A 16775-nucleotide genomic window follows, 5' to 3' on the forward strand; every position below is an offset into this window, starting at 1 on the left:
GGAAAAATCTCATCTCTTCAAAAAATACAAAAAATTGGCCCAGTATGGTGGAGCATGCCTGTAATTTCAGCTACTTGGGAGGCTGAGGTGGGAGGATGGGTTGAGCCCAGGAGTTCGAGGCTTCGGTGAGCCAAGATCATGCCACTGCACTCCAGCCTAGGTGACAGAGTGAGACCTTGTCTCAAAAAAAAAAAAAAAAAAAAAGAAAGGCCAAGTGCGGTGGCTCATGCCTGTAAAACCAGCACTTTGGGAGGCCGAGGCGGGCGGATCATGAGGTCAGGAGATTGAGACCATCCTGGCTAACAGGGTGAAACCCCGTCTCTACCAAAAATACAAAAAATTAGCCGGGTGTGGTGGCATGCGCCTGTAACCCCAGCTACTTGGGAGGCTGAGGCAGGAGAATCTCTTAGACTCAGGAGGCGGCGGCTGCAGTGAGCCTGAGATTGTGCCACTGCTCTCCAGCCTGGGTGACAGTGAGACTCCATCTCAAAAAAAAAAAAAAGATAAGAAAAGAAAATGGAAGGCTGGGCTTGGTGGCTCACACTTGTAATCCTAGCACTTCGGGAGGCCCAGACAAGGAGGATCAGTTTGAGTTCAGGAGGTCCAGGGTGCAGTGAACCACGATGGCGCCATTGCACTCCAGCCTGGGCAACACAGCAAGACCCCTCAAAAAAAAAAAAAATAGGAAAATGAAGCTGGACTGCACCATCGCTCAAGGCCTGTGGGGATGTAGGATTTTATCCTATTAAAAGTACTCATCTCATAAGAAAAAGTTTACCAGCTCCTCCTCTACCTACCGGTCCAGCACCTTCCCTGGGTGGAAGTCCCATCCTCCCACCCTAAGGGATGCCCTATAGGTCCAACTCAGCTTGCAACGCGCGCGCCTCGTTTACATAGCCACGCCCACAGGCCCCGGCCGCGGCGGGGCCTACCCACCCACGTGTTTCGCGCCGGCTCCGCCCCTCCACGCCCTCTCTGCGGCTTTTCACAGAAGCCAAAGACGGAAGACTGTAGAGATCTCATAAATAATGCATCACGTCAGCGGCTGTCGGGGCGGGGCTTTGACGCGCCTGGCTGAGTCAGGGTTATGTATAATACTATGGAGGTGGGGCCTGGAGGGGTGCGCGTGTTGAGGCGGAGTTCGTTCACGGAAGTGGCCGCCTCTAGGGCCTGAAGAGGCGGGGCCATCAGTGCTTTATGAATTTGCAACAACTTGGGGCGTTGACTGTGGGCCTTGTGGGGCCCGTAGGGGGCATGGCCAGGCGCGTCTCCTGAATAATGCAGTACGCTGCCTGGCGGTACGGCGGCGACTGTTGGCTTCGCGGGACTCTGGGGGGCGTGGCCAGCCGCGTCTCATGAATAATGCAGCACGTCAGCGGGCGGCGGGGCGGGGCGTGGCCGGCGCGGCGGCGCTGGAGCCGGGAAGGGGGCGCGGGGGAGAGATGGTCGCAAGATGGCGGCGCTGAAGGAGGCTAGGAGCTACGGGCTGTCGTGCGGGCGGGTTAGCGACGGCAGCAAGGTGTCGGTGTTCCACGTGAAGCTCACCGACAGTGCCCTGAGGGCCTTCGAGAGCTACCGCGCCAGACAGGTGAGTGGCATGGCGCCCGGCGCGCCAGTGGGGAACGTCGGGGCGCGGGCCGGCCTCGCGCGCCCCTCACTAAGGCGTCCGGGCTCGGAGACGCTGGGTCTGTGGTGCTGCTCGCGGGTCCCTGGGCCGGCGGGGCGCGGAGTGGGCGCCCGTCCGGCCTGGAGCGCTGAGAACCGCTTTCCTTCTCAGCACTAGGAGGCAATACAGGCGGGCGGCCCGGGGCTGCTGAGGAGCCCAGACTCGCGCGCCGGGCCGGGAGGGCGTCGGTGTAGGCACCTGGCGGCGTACGGGGCCTTTCTGGCCTGCCCCGCACCTGGGCAGGATCCAGTTTGCACACCTGGCGGCGGGGCGAGGAGGCGGTGGGCCGCACGGACCCGGCACCGTGATAGGGGGAAGCTGGGGGCTTTTCCATCTGGGGCCCGGGTAGGGCCGTTGGTGGGGGTGACTGTGTCTGCCTTCATGGGAAGCAGCGATTGTCTGTGTGCCTGGCAGGGGGTGGTCAGCGGGGCACTTGTGGGGGCCTGTTCTGTCTGGGTGGGAGGCTGTCTGCAGCTGGGGGCCGGCTTTGACGCGTTCCGATGCAGCCCCCCCAGGTTGGGCCACTTTGATTCTTGGGACGGGGAGTTTGGGCAGAACCTGACGGCTTGTCCCAGCTTTCTGCTCCCCTTACGCCCCTTACACCCTGTCTCTCCGTACACCCTTGGAGAGTGGAAGTGTTGGGGGCGGCTGTGATGTTTTCCTCAGGGCACATGTAGGGGTATCCCTGCCACCTAGGAGGAAACTCTGGCTACCACATCTGGCCGCTGACTCTGGAACTTCTCAGAGCCAGATTTGGGCCCATCTGGGGGAAGTTTGAGGCGTTTCGGTTCTGCCACCTGGCTGGTGGTGGGGAGGGGAGGCTGCCGTGTATGTTCTCTTGGGCCTGACTTTGGGGCGCATCTGGGGCCGTGGTCAGAAACTTGCCTTTTTCATTTCTGTTTATGTCATGGCCCCCACTGTCTGTGCTGGGTCAGAAGTTGCAGATGACCAGTGGTCAGGTCCCGAGGGGAAGTGGTTTAGGAACCTTGTAACTCCTTTTCTGGAAATTGGGGGCTTCATAGCCCTAAAGGGAGTGGGGGTGGGTCTAGTCTCAGACTCAGAGAGCCCTGCTCCCTGCATGTGTGTGTTTGCGTATACTGGTGATGGTGGTGGGGGGGGGGGGCTGCGGGCGGGTGAGGAGGGAGACTAACTAGGAAGGAATGTGGCTTTCTTCCTGCCCTAAACTTGTTCAGCTCCATTAGCTAAGCGAGAATTTCTTCCCCTGTTTCGTTTCCACTGCTCTCCCGGTGCCCACCCCTTCCGTGCTTCTTCCCATGTCTTTGGGTAATTTCCTCCCTGTCCTGGTGTCTCAGTTTTCCCCTTCGTAGAATGAGGATTTCATTTTTTTTGGAAGAGCAAGTTCGCACCTTGTCAAAAAGACTCCCCAAGATGAGGCTAAGGCGCCCCTGCAGGTGAGGAGGAGATGGTGGCAGCGACAGCAGCTGCTGGCCCGTGACCAGCCAGAGCCTCTCTTCCTGGTAGAATTCTGGCCCTGGGTCTTTTTCCCTGAGCGATTCTGACTTGTCCTGCAGGAAGGCAGGCTTTCCTAGAAACAGCTGGGGGAGAGATCATGAGTCATGTAACTACGATGGACTTGGTACCTGGTCACCACTGTCTTCTTCGGGAACCAGGAGCCCCGCCTTCCCTCTAATGCTGCTCTTGCTTGCTTCAGTCCAGAAGGTCTGCCTGTGTGTCCACCTCATGCTGTCATACAGCTATTTTTACTTTAGGGTATTGGTTACATCCCCTCTCTAAGCTGGATCTTCCTCATGTTAGGGTGAAGGTAACTCTGGACTGTTACGCTCGGAGCCCAGCTGTGTAGGGCAGTGTGTTGACCAGCCAGGAGGGGCTCCCTAGAATAACTTCTCCAAGCCATCCAGAGCAACTTGGCTGCCTGGATTGTATTTTGGGGTGATTCAAACTCGGATTTTTCTCAAAAAGCTGTCTGGTAATTTAAGTGGCTTGGCCACTTTCTTTCTTTATTCTTTTTTTTTTTTTTTTTTGAGATGGAGTTTCATTCTGCTGCCTAGGCTGGAATGCAGTGGCGTGATCTCGGCTCACTGCAGCTTCTGCCTCCTGGGTTCAAGCGATCCTCCTGCCTCAGCCTCCTGAGTAGCTGGGACTACAGGCACATGCCACCACGCCTGGCTAATTTTTGTATTTTTAGTAGAGACAGGGTTTTGCCATGTTGGCTGGGCTAGTCTTGAACTCCTGACCTCCAGTGATCTGCCCTTCTTGGCCTCTAAAAGTGCTGGGACTGCAGGTGTGAACCATTGCTCCCAGCCAGCTCGGCTACTTTCGAATTTAATCTTGCCCATGGGGCTGTACAGTGGATGGACTTCCCTAAGGACATGGCACCTCCATGCTCTCTGTGGTTTTGGGTAGTGAGCTTGAGGAAGGCAGCTTGAAGAACTTGATTGTGTAACCAGAGAAGTGTACTGGTTATGGACAAACTCTCATGTGGACAGCTCTATCAACCAGCAGCCAGAGTTTTCTATTCCCCAAGCTGTGGTTATATAGTTTGCCAATTGCAACTTGTGGAGAGGGCTTTTATTTTTAGTTTTATTTTTGTTTTTTTTTGAGACAGAGTCTTGCTCTGTCGCCCAGGCTGGAGTGTAGTGGCACAATCTCAGCTCACTGCAAACTCCGCCTCCCGGGTTCACACCATTCTCCTGCCTCAGCCTCCCCAGCAGCTGGGACTACAGGCACACACCACCAGCCCCAACTAATTTTTTGTATTTTTCATAGAGGTGGGTTTCACTGTGTTAGCCAGGATGGTCTGGATCTCCTGACCTTGTAATCTGCCCTCCTCGGCCTCCCAAAGTGCTGAGATTACAGGCGTGAGTCACTATGCCTGGCCGATTTTTGTTTTTAATTGCGAAGAGGCTTTTACAAATTCAGGTGTGGCAGGGGCTAGAAGGGAACTTGTTGTGGAACTTTCTCTTTGGCTCCTCGGAGCAGGTAATCCTAGCTCTGGGAACAGCCCAGGTAGAAGCCCTCCTGTTTTCTCTCCCCAGAGGACTTTGGTGTTGACTTGGTAGCCAGCTGGAGCAGCATGGTGGAAGGTAAAGGCGCAGCAATACACATAGCTGCTGGCCTTCTCATTCTACCTTGGACTTCGTGCAGTTTTTCTTTCCTTTTTTTTTTTTTTTTTGAGACAGATCTTGCCCTGTCGCCCAAGCGGGATTGCACTGGTGTGATCTCAGCTCACTGCAACCTCCGCCTCCCGGGTTCAAGTGATTCTCCTGCCTCAGCCTCCCAAGTAGCTGGGACTATAGGCACACACCACCATGCCTGGCTAATTTTTGTATTTTTAGTAGAGGTGGGGTTTTACCATGTTGGTCTGGATGGTCTTAAACTCCTGACCCCTCAAGTGATCCACCTGCCTCAGCCTCCCAAAGTGCTGGGATTATAGGCCCGAGTTGCTACGATGGGCCCTTTTATTTTATTTATTTTATTTTTATTTTTTTGAGACGGAGTCTCGCTCTGTCGCCCAGGCTGGAGTGCAGTGGCCGGATATCAGCTCACTGCAAGCTCCGCCTCCCGGGTTTACGCCATTCTCCTGCCTCAGCCTCCTGAGTAGCTGGGACTACAGGCGCCCGCCACCTCGCCCGGCTAGTTTTTTGTATTTTTTAGTAGAGACGGGGTTTCACCCTGTTAGCCAGGATGGTCTCGATCTCCTGACCTCGTGATCTGCCCATCTCGGCCTCCCAAAGTGCTGGGATTACAGGCTTGAGCCACTGCGCCCGGCCTATTTTTTGTTTTTTTTTAGAGGTGGGGTTTTGCTCCATTGCCCAGGCTGGAGTGCAGTGGCGTGATCATAGCTCACTGCAGCCTCGAACTTCCAGGCTTAAGCCAGCCTCAGTCTTCTGAGTAGCTGGGGGCCACAGGTGTGTACCACTGCATCTGGCTAAGTTTTAAATTTTTTTGTAGAGACAGGGTCTCACTATGTTGCCAAGGCTTGTTTCAAACTCTGGGGCTTAAGTGAATTCCCTGCCTGCCTCAACCTCCCAAAGTGCTGGAATTACAAGAGTGAGCCATCGTGCCTGGCCTAGTTTTGTTGTTGTTGTTTTTTGAGACAGAGTTTCACTCTTGTTGCCAGGCTGGAGTGTAGTGGCGTTATCTCGGCTCACTGCAACCTCAATCTCCCAAGTAGCTGAGCTCACAGGCATGCGCCACCATGGTCTGCAAATTTTGTATTTTTAGTAGAGACAGGGTTTTATCATGTTGGTCAGTCTGGTCTTAAACTCCTGACCTCAGGTGATCCTCCTGCCTTGGCCTCCCAGAGTGCTAGCATTACAGGAGTGAGCCATCGTGTCTGGTCTAGTTTTTCTCTTTTTCTTTTCTTTTTTTTTTTCTGAGACAGGGTCTTACTCTGTCACCTAGGCTGGAGTACAGTGGTGTGATCATAGCTCACTGTAGCCTTGAACTCGCAGGCTTAAGTGATCTTCCCACCTCAGCTGCCCAGAGTGCTGGGACTGCAGGTGTGAGCCATTGTGCCTGGCCCAGTTTTTTTCTTTTTCTTTTAATCCCAGCACTTTGGGAGGCTGAGGCGGAAGGATCCCTTGAGGTCAGGAGTTTGAGACCAGCCTGGGCAATATGGTGAAAACCTGTCTCTACTAAAAATACAAAAAAATTAGCCAGGCATGGTGGTGCGTGCCTGTAATCCCAGCTACTTGGGAAGCTGAGGCAGGAGAATCTGGGAGATGGAGGTTGCAGTGAACCGAGATTGCACCACTGCATTCCAGCCTGGGTGACAGAGGGAGACTGTGTCAGAAAACAAAACGACGGCCAGGCACCGTGGCTCACGCCTGTAATCGCAGCACTTTGGAAGGCCGAGGCAGGCGGATCACAAGGTCAGGAGATTGAGACCATCCTGGCTAACACGGTGAAGCTCTGCCTCTAGTAAAAAAATACAAAAAATTAGCCGGGCATGGTGGTGGGTGCCTGTAGTCCCAGCTATTCGGGAGGCTGAGGCAGGAGAATGACATGAACCTGGGAGGTGGAGCTTGCAGTGAGCCAAGATCGCACCACTGCATTCCAGCCTGGGTGACAGAGTGAGACCCTGTCTCAAAAAAAAAAAAAAAAAAAAAAAGAAAAAAGAAAACAAAATGAAATGTTCATGGGTTGTAAGGTGGCTGTTCTTGTGGATCTCCCGGTTTGCTCTGATGAGTGATTTCCCGGAGAGGGGAGAGTGGAAGTATGGACATACCCCCTCCTTCCAGTACAGTGTCACTCACCTGCATGGGGAAGTAACCTCTGGTCACTCTGAGGAAGTAACCCTCCCAGGTGCACTTGGTTGTAGTTCAGCATTAGGGGTTTGCATGGGCTCTGTTGCTGAATAACCTCTTCTGGATCACAAGCTCCTTGGTGGAGAGGAGCACACTGTTGTTCAAAAAAAACTGAGGGCCCAGGAAGGGCTTCATGAGGCCTAGGGATTAGAGCCTCTCTCTATTTGAATCTCAGCTCTACCTGCCTCCTGAGGCCATGGGTGAGTGCCTGACCCCTCCCATCTCTGAATCCTTTTCAGAACTGGGGTCAGCAGTACTTGACTTGCTCCCTCAAGTTCCAGATCCTTCTCTCAGGACTGTGAGGATCCTGGTGCCTGACCCTTTCTGAGTTCCAGATTCTCTTCCTTTTGGGAGGAGAATAACCTGACCCCTCTTGTCCTCTGAGCCCTTAGTGAACATACCCAGAGCTGGCTCCTGGGGGGCTGGTCCCTGCCTGGAGGTTCGTACAGAGCCGGTAGGAGACTCTGGATCACTAATCTAACCCAATATGATTGAGCCTCTCTCTGGTCAGTGCTCATGGCTCGGGGTCCGGATACCCGCTAGTGATCGAGATGGGCCATTCATGTCACAAGCTGACATTCTAGTGGCAGGAGACAGAGAATTCATGAACAGGAAGGATGGCACAGAAATTAGCAAGAAGAACTCGCTGTTGGTCAATGTTAGTGATGGTGAGGGGTACAGGTGGGGCAGTCAGTAGGTGCTTCCAGCAGGTGACACGGAGCTGCAGTCTGCTGGGGGGAGGGTCCCAGGCATGGCTGGCATGCTGTCCCAGGGAAGGGTATGAAGAGAGTGGAGGTAGAGAGGTGCTGGGCCTCAGGCCTGTCACGAGTACTCGGCTCTTCTGGGTGGCCCTGGAGCTGTGCTGGGGTCTACTGTCTGCTGCTAAGTGGGTGGGCTGCATGGATGTCATCCTTGGCACTGGTGGCAGGAGGAGCCTTACTTTAGCCTGTGATCCATTCCCACAGCAGGGCCCCAGAGGCCCAACTTGTCTTCCCTTCCCGGTGGGCACCCCCCTTGGTTCTGAGCAGGGCAGCTTCTTGCCAGCCCTGCCTGCTTTTCAGAGAAGGCCTTTTTTAGAGACCTAGTGCTAGTGCTGCCCCTCTTGGCACTGGGCTAGACCCCCATCCCTTCCCATGGGTGCACATCATCTTGACTACTTGCTGAGAGAGCAAGTTTATGGTCCCCTTTCACGACAGGGACAGATGTGGCTCTGAGGGGTGGCATCACCTGTCTGAGGGCACTCGACTGTCCTCACTGGCCCATACTGCCTCTTGAGTGCCCACGCCAGGCTCTCATTTGAGGTTGCAGGGGGCTTGAACTGAAGGGGATACAGCTCTGAAGGGGAGTCACGCTGAGGTCCTGAGCCCTGCTTAAATACAACATTCCGCGTCCCCAAGAGGCTTGAATCGAACCTTGGTGAAATGAGTGACTGAGCAGATTCCTCCAGTTGCTGGCTGTGCTGTACCCCTTCCCCCAAGAAAGTGGAAAGGTGATGGACACCTACACCTGTGGAGGGTGCCCCACCCCACCAGTGCTGGCTGTGCCACCCACGGTACTGCATTTCATCACCGGTCTTCCCTGTGGTGGGAGCAGTTCCCATTTCTCAGGTGAGGATATGGGCGGAGATTTGGGAAGAGGCTGAATCACCAGGCGGGATCTCCCAGCTGAGAAGTAGCTGAGAACCTAGAATCCGGGTGTCATGGCCTGGGCTCTTCCACCTCTAAGGGCTGTGGCCGCTGGATGGACTGGGGTGGAGCAGGTGGGCTGCCAGGGGGCATCAGGAGTGGCCCACTGGTGCACCGGGATGTGGTTTGCCCGTGTATTTCAAGGTGAGCATTTGGTGGTTCTGGGTGGGTTCTTCCAGAAGGTGCTAGAAGAGGACAAGCCAGCTTGAGTCTGTGGGCCCAAGCTGGTGGTTTCTGCAGGAGGCAGGCAAGAGTGTCTGTGAGGGACCGAGCTCTGCCCTCGGCACTGTGACCCTTGACTGTGCTTCCAGCTGGTTGCCGTGGCTGTGATTGTGTGTAAACAGCAGGCAGCGCTCACTCGGAAACCCACCCCTCTGTTGACTCACGGCCAAGGCCAGAGTTCGTCACCTTTGAAGCAGTTTTGACATCACACCCGGATTGTGACATCCCGCCTGGGAGACCTTGAGGGTGGAACCTGCCAGCCTGACAAACAAGATTGCTTCTGTGTTCCACGTAGCCCTGGGCTCGAAGCAGCTGCCCAGGGAAGAGACCCTAGTTTTCAGAGGTCTGCTTCTTAGGGAGCATCAGCCTTGTTTAAGGCACCTGGCAGGGCACAGACTTGTGATTGATACTGTGCTTTTTGAGGTTGGCCTCTTCTGTGTCCTTTGTTTTAGGGCCTTGCTTCCCGTTGTGCTTTCTGCCTTGATGAATTAAGTTGTCACACTTTCTCCTTGGTCTCTGAATCTCATGAACAGGGTTGTCTTCAATCTTACCTATGTAGTCAGCCACGGAGTCCAAAGGGACACGCAGAACAATGCATCCAAATGGCCTGTGACCTGCAGATGCAGTGAATGACAGAGATGGCCATGACGTGGTTATTTTGTCACTTCACTTTTTATTTCTTTTTTAAATTTTATTTTATTTTTTGAGACAGTTTCACTCTTGTTGCCCAGGCTGGAGTGCAATGGCGCAATCTCGGCTCACTGCAAACTCTGCCCCCCAGGTTTAAGCGATTCTCCTGCCTCAGCCTCCCGAGTAGCTGGAATTACAGGCATGCCATGCACCAACACGCCTGGCTAATTGTTTTGTATTTTTAATAGAGACAGGGTTTCTCCATATGGTCAGGCTGGTCTCAAACTCCTGACCTCAGGCGATCTGCCCATTTCGGCCTCCCAAAGTGCTGGGATTACAGGTGCGAGCCACCGTGCCCGGCCGTCACTTTGCTTTTTAATGAAAAAGCTGGTATCCAAATAAACCATCCGCAGGGAGACTATTCCCCCAGATAAAAGCGTCCTAGAGACCTCCCGCCTCCTTCTGACCTGGCAGTGGGCCCTGGAGTCTGATGCTAATTATATCTTCCAGGGCTGGACCCTCCTGGCCAAGTGGAGACACGGCTCCTGGCTGAGGCAGCCAGGCCAGCAGATGTGTTTGTGACTCCTGCAACCCTCTGAAGGGATAGGGCTTCGAGTTCTGGTCAAGTTTGTGGAATCACTGAACTGTTTTTTTGTTTTGTTTTGTTTTGTTTTTGAGACGGAGTCTTGCTCTGTCACCCAGGCTGGAGTGCAGTGGCGCGATCTTGGCTCACTGCAACCTCCGCCTCCCGGGTTCACGCCGTTCTCCTGCCTCAGCCTCTTGCGTAGCTGGGACTACAGGCACACACCACCATGCCCGGCTAATTTTTTGTGTTTTTGGTAGAGACGGGGTTTCACCGTGTTAGCCAGGATGGTCTTGATTTCCTGACCTTGTGATCCGCCTACCTTGGCCTCCCAAAGTGCTGGGATTACAGGCGTGAGCCACCGGGCCTGGCCTGAACTCCCGTTTTAAAAGCAACCTGTGAAGTTTTTTTTTTCTTCGTTTTTACTATATAAGCAGTATAACTCAGGGTAGAAAACCTGCAAAGTACCTAAAAGTAGCAAGTCTGTTCTGATCGCCCCAGGCAATCGCTGTTGACACCTTTGCACCCTCCTGTGTCTCTCCTGGATGTGCCATGTTGTCATAGTGGCTCAATTATATGGTTTTGTGTCTCTTCTCTAAACACTTTATGTTTTAATGCTGCACCTTCTGTGCATCGTGGAGCCTCACAGGTCAGTACTCTTCGTGCATTTTTGTATTCTTGGCACTGTGCTTGGTTCTGAGGATGTCCAGATGCTGCGAGCCTTGTGTGTGTGCAGACCAGTCCACCGTCCCATAGTGAGGCTACACAGAGTAATGAGGTGAGGTGAGGGAGATGACCCAGCACAGGCCATGCTCGTGTGTCTGGGAGTGGAGCCTGTAGCATGAGGCTGCAATTTTGAGGCCAGGGAAGGCAGCTCAGCCCCCCTTGGCTTGCTCCTCCTTGGAGAAATTGAGCTGCTGGTGATGGAGGACTGTGGTCAGTCCTTCTCACCGTTCTTCAGATGGAGAGACCGCAAGTATATACGCCAGTCTGAACACCCCTGTCCTTCCTCCAGGCTCATCGGGGGCCTCAGCTCTTCATGAGATGCTGTTGTTGTGCCCTGTGTCCTTTTTATATGCTTGGTGAAAATGTTTTCACGAGGAGGGTCTCTTGAAGGATGCTGAGAACTGCATATTGGGGATCAGGTACATTGGTGGCACTGCTCCCACCGACAATTTGAGCTCCAGGCTGTTGGTACCCTCCCTGAGCCTCAATTTCCCAATTCAGGTGAAGGTGATGTCCTGGAGGTTAGACAGGCTCCTTCTCCCTGGCTGTGCAGGAGGTATCAGCTGCTCTCCTCATTGACTCAAAAATGATCCCAGAAAGCAAAACCCTCCAAAATTTAAAATAGCCTCTCCTGTAGCTCTGCTGTTAGGGTTTTATTGTTTTTTTCTGAAATAAAGAACTGAGAACTGGCTTCCTAGTTTTGGATCACTGCAACCTCTGCCTCCCAGGCTCAAGCAGTCCTCCCACCTCATCCTGAGTAGCTGGGACTACAGACACCCATCATCATGCCTGGTTGACTTTTGTATGTTTTTGTAGAGATGGGGTTTCACCATGTTGCCCAGGCTGGTCTCGAACCTGAGCTCAAGCAATCTGCCCGTCTTGGCCTCCCAAAATGCTGGGATTACAGGTGTGAGCCACCGTGCCTGGCCTGTTTCTTTATTTCTTTATTTTTGAGACAGAGCCTTCTGCTCTGTTGTCCATACTGGGGTGCAATCACGTGATCACAGCTCACTGCAGCCTCAACATCCTGGGCTCAAGCGATCCTCCCACCTCAGCCTCCCCACTAGTTGGGACTACAGGCATATGCTACCACACTCAACTAATTTTTTTTTTCTTTTTTTTGAGACGGAGTCTTACTCTGTTGCCCAGACTGGAGTGCAGTGGTGCGATCTCCGCTCCCTGCAAGCTCCGCCTCCCGGGTTCATGCCATTCTCCTGCCTCAGCCTCTCGAGTAGCTGGGACTACAGGCGCCCGCCACCACGTCTGGCTAATTTTTGTATTTTTAGTAGAGACAGGGTTTCACCATCTTGGCCAGGCTGGTCTTGAACTCCTGATCTCATGATCCACCCACCTCGGCCTCCCAAAGTGCTGGGATTACAGGCATGAGTCACTGTGCCCGGCCCTTTTTTGTCTGTCTGTCTGTTTGTTTGTAGAGACAGGGTCTCACTATGTTGCCCAGGCTGGTCTTGAACTCCTGGGCTCAAGCAGTCCTCCAACCTCAGCCTCCCAAGATGCTGGGATTACGAGCTTGAGACACTGTGCCTGGACAGCTTCCTGGTTTCTTTAGCAGTGCTGGAAAGCCCACAGCACTGTCAGAGGGATCTGGGACCCCTGTACATTCACCTTCTCCATCAGGCCACCTCCAGTGGTATGGTGGGTGGTGGGCGGTGGGCAGGGAACCAGACTGATGTCCTGTGGTGTGAATGGACATCGTGCTCATCCGTTCCTCTGTCCATGGGCATTCGGGTTGCTTTCACCTCTTGACTGTAGTGAACCATGCTGCTGTGAACAGGGCATATAAGTATCTGTTCAAATCCCTGCTTTCAGTTCTTTTGGATACACACCCAGAAGTGGACTTGTTGGATCACCCAGGCTGGAGTGCAGTGACATGATCTTGGCTCACTGAAACCTCTGCCTCCTGGGTTCAAGCAATTCTCCTGCCTCAGCCTCCCAGGTAGCTGGGATTACAGGCGCCCACCACCACGCCTAGCTAAGTTTTCTTTTTTTTTGAGATGGAGTATCGCTCTGTCGCCCAGGCTGAAGTGCAGTGGTGCTATCTCGGCTCACTGCAAGCTCCGCCTCTTGGGTTCTCGCCATTCTCCTGCCTCAGCCTCCTGAGTAGCTGGGACTACAGGCGCCCGCCACCACGCCCGGCTAATTTTTTGTATTTTTAGTAGAGATGGGGTTTCACTGTGTTAGCCAGGATGGTCTCAATTTCCTGACCTTGTGATCTGCCCACCTCAGCCTCCCAGAGTTCTGGGATTACAGGCGTGAACCACCACGCCTGGCCCATGCCCAGCTAATTTTTATTTTTTTTTTTTTTTTTTTTTTTGAGACGGAGTCTTGCTCTGCCGCCCAGGCTGGAGTGCAGTGGCCGGCTCTCAGCTCACTGCAAGCTCCGCCTCCCGGGTTCACGCCATTCTCCTGTCTCAGCCTCCCGAGTAGCTGGGACTACAGGCGCCCGCCTCGTCGCCCGGCTAGTTTTTTGTATTTTTTAGTAGAGATGGGGTTTCACCGTATTAGCCAGGATGGTCTCGATCTCCTGACCTCGTGATCCGCCCGTCTCAGCCTCCCAAAGTGCTGGGACTACAGGCTTGAGCCACCGCGCCCGGCCAATTTTTATATTTTTAGTAGAGACGGGGTTTCACCATGTTGGCCAGGCTGGTCTTGAACTCCTGACCTCAGATTATCTGTCCACCTTGGCCCCCCAAAGTGCTGGGATTAGAGGCGTGAGACACCGTGCCTGGCCTCATGTGGTCATTATTTGTTTAATTTTTTTAGGATTTGCCAAATTGTTTTCCACAGCGGCTGCAGCATTTTACATTCCCACCAACAGTGCATAAGGGTTGTGGTTTCGCCATGTCCTTGCCCCCACTGGTTATTTTTTGATGGTAGCCATCTTAATGGGTGTGGGGTGGTCTTGGAGCCATTTAAATACTCTCATGTGTGTGATTGTCCTGTGAGAGCTAGGGCCTGCAGGGCCTCTGATGCCCCTGGATGGACCCAGGAATCACCTGGTCACAGGTGACAGAGGAAGGTCTTGAGTGGGATCGTGTGGGCTCAGGTGAGAGAAAGGGACAGGGGGAGCCCAGTGTGGCCCTGCAGTAGGGGAAGCTGGGGCTGAGTGGAGATGACAGTGGCTATGTGCCCTGCTTCTGCATAGCCAGTGTGTGGTTGCCCGGCCTGTGTCGGGACACAGGTTTCTTTTTTTTTTTTTGAGACTGAGTCTCACTCTGTCACCCAGGCTGGAGTGCATTGGTGCGATTCTTGGCTCACTGCAACCTCCGCCTCCCAGGTTCAAGCAATTCTCGTGCCTCAGCCTCCCAAGTAGCTGGGATTACAGGCTTGTGCCATGATGCCCAGCTAAGTTTTTTGTATTTTTAGTAGAGACGGGGTTTCACCATGCTGGCCAGGCTGACCTCAAACTCCTGGCCTCAAGTGATCCACCCGCCTTGGCCTCCCAAAGTGCTGAGATTACAGATGTGAGCCATCAGCGATGGGGAAAGGGGAGAGGGGAGAGAGGAGAGGGGAGGAGGGGAGCATTGACCTGTGTCTCCATCTTTGCTTACCCTGGAGACCTGAGATCGGGCCCCTCTATCCAGGGTAGGCTGATTGGAGGGGGCCTGTGGGCCAAGGGGCTGGGTTGGGGCAGCCACCCCATCACATTGCCCTTCCTTCAGAAGGGTGACTCCCCACCAGGAACCCAGAGGGCTTGGGGTGGCCTCTTCTCCTCCCACAGGCCTGAGGAGGATAAGCTGGATTGGGAAGTTCCCTTTTCCTTTCCTAAAACAGTGATTTTTCGGGGGACATTCAGCTTCCTGCTATGGATCTTGTAGCCCCCCACACCTGGAAGGAGTGACCTTAGGATCTCAGTGAGGCTATGTGATGATGATGATGCCTGCTTAATTGCATCAGGGCGCTTGGTTCACAGGACGTCCAACCTGCTGCTGTGGGGAAGGGCCCTGGTGGATGCTCCTGCTCACAGCTTCTCTGAAATATTATTCCCGAGATCTTCAGGGGAATTTGGGCTGCGTCCACCTCATGTTTGTGCCATTTCGCCATGGAATTAGTGGTAGAGGTGTCTCACAGGGTCTCTTTTTGTGTCCTCAAGGAAACTGAAGCCTGTAAGGTCTGCCTAGGGTCACTGCCATAGTTGCCTATCCGCACAACAAGGCTAGGACACGGACAAAGTGGCCTGTGGTGTGATCTTTTTCAGCAGCAACTCTGGAGACTACAGCATTTTGGTAAACTGTGGCCAAAGGGCCAGGTCTGGCCTGCCACCTGTTTTTGTAAATAAAGTGTTAATTGGGACACAGCTGCCCACTTGCTTACCTGTAATTTATAGCTGTTCTTGCCCTGTGACGGCAGCCAAGGCTGCAACTGTCTAGCTCACAAAGCCTGAAATACCGACTCTTTGGCCCTTCACAAAAGAAGCTTGCTGGCCGCTTGTCTAGGCTGTCCAGCTGGGTGTGTAGGCTGGCCAGCTGGGTGTGTGGTAGGAAGACTTGATGTGTTACTGGAACCACTGTCCTGGGGCCAGGCTCAGGCCTTGGGCTCCCAGGCCCTTGTGCAGTGCCAAGCAGCCCTGTGAAGCCTTGCTGTTGGCCAGGGCCAGTTGAGGCTTTGGAGGATCCTTTTGTTCTGGCCCCTTTATTTCACTAATAGGACATCTAGAAGATAATGGCTAACTTGAGGTCACACAGTGCATATGATGTCAAACCTTAAACCTGAGGGCATCCACTCTGGGACAGGCTACCGTCCTGGCTGCTGACTCCTGTATTGTATTTTATTATTTTTATTTTATTTTATTTTACTTTATTTTAATTTTAATTTTTTAGAGAGAGGGTCTTGCTGTGCTGCCCAGGCTGGAGTGTAGTGGTGTGATCATAGCTCACTGCAGTCTCTAACTCCTGGCCTCAAGTGATCCTCACACCTTGGCCTCCCTAAGTGCTATAGGTGTGAGCCACCACACTCAGCTGTGACTCCTATTTTGATCTCATGCAAACTCAAAATGTTTCTCAGCCTGCATGGGAGTCCCTGGGTTTTCCAGGAGTTTTTCTCAGCAACTGCGTCAATCCTGACATAGCTTCCAGTGGGAACTGGTCTCTTTATTTGTGACCTGTATGTGACCTTTGGAATTGAAAACAAAATACAGTCATGCGCAGCCTGGATGGGAAGGGCTAGCTGTGTGTCCCTTGTGGAGTTGGAAGCAGCTGCCGGGTGGAGGCAGCCCCAGCCTGTTGTATCCTCATCTCTGGGGATGGAGCTGGGGGTCAGGCGTCTGTCTCCAGATGGGTAGTGGGGCCTGCAGAACCTGTGTCTGATTCTAGTTGAGCTCTGAATGCAGTCCTTGAGCCTCAGCTGCGTGGCTGTGCAGCGGGGCACAACCTACACAGTGCAATCTCCTACACAGAGGGATTGCACTCAGTGGAGGTTCGGCTGCCTCTGGGAGTGTTTCTCCTGTAGGAAGCTGGAGGGATGAAGCCCCTGCCCTCACATGGCCCACTGCTTCGCAGCAGGGAAGTACCCCATAAACCAGGAACAGCCAGATCATGGTGGCTTCAGACTGGCTTGGTGTGCAGTGGTGTTGGACTTGGGCAGGCAGGCGTCTCCTCCACAGGAGCAAGCTTACCCTGGGCTGGGGAGACTTAGGAGACCCTTCCAGAACTTGCTTAGCTTGGGGCAAGTGCTGTGTGCAGATTAGATTCTTTGTTAGATACTAGTGGCCTGAAAGACTCAGAGGAGGACTTCTTGGGCAGTTCTCTGCCAAGGGGCTGTGGGTCTGTGGCCAGGCTCTGGCAGCGGACTTGGCCTGTTTTCACTCTTCTTATCTGGGGATGTTATCTCTCCCTTTTCAGAGTTGGGTGTGACCCTTGAACTGCCACACGCCAGGCACAAACCGTGCAGGGAGGTGTCTGAGGGCAGGGACCGGGTGCAGCTAGAAGAGCATGTTCCTTCCTCTCCTGGTGGCA

General features: G+C 53.6%; 1 protein-coding gene across 1 annotated transcript in view; it reads left to right on the forward strand.

Moving 5' to 3' along the window:
- The first annotated feature begins 1379 nt into the window (after positions 1-1379).
- ELL (elongation factor for RNA polymerase II) overlaps positions 1380-16775 on the forward strand; it is an 87001-nt gene continuing 71605 nt past the window's right edge. The window contains exon 1 of the mRNA XM_033198841.1: positions 1380-1588. Coding sequence (XP_033054732.1) covers positions 1454-1588 — 135 coding nt within the window. The 5' untranslated portion in view covers positions 1380-1453. The remainder of the gene's footprint in view (positions 1589-16775) is intronic.

Source organism: Trachypithecus francoisi, unplaced genomic scaffold, assembly GCF_009764315.1.
Source record: "Trachypithecus francoisi isolate TF-2019V2 unplaced genomic scaffold, Tfra_2.0 Lachesis_group5, whole genome shotgun sequence".
In the NCBI taxonomy this organism is placed as follows: Eukaryota; Metazoa; Chordata; class Mammalia; order Primates; family Cercopithecidae; genus Trachypithecus; species Trachypithecus francoisi.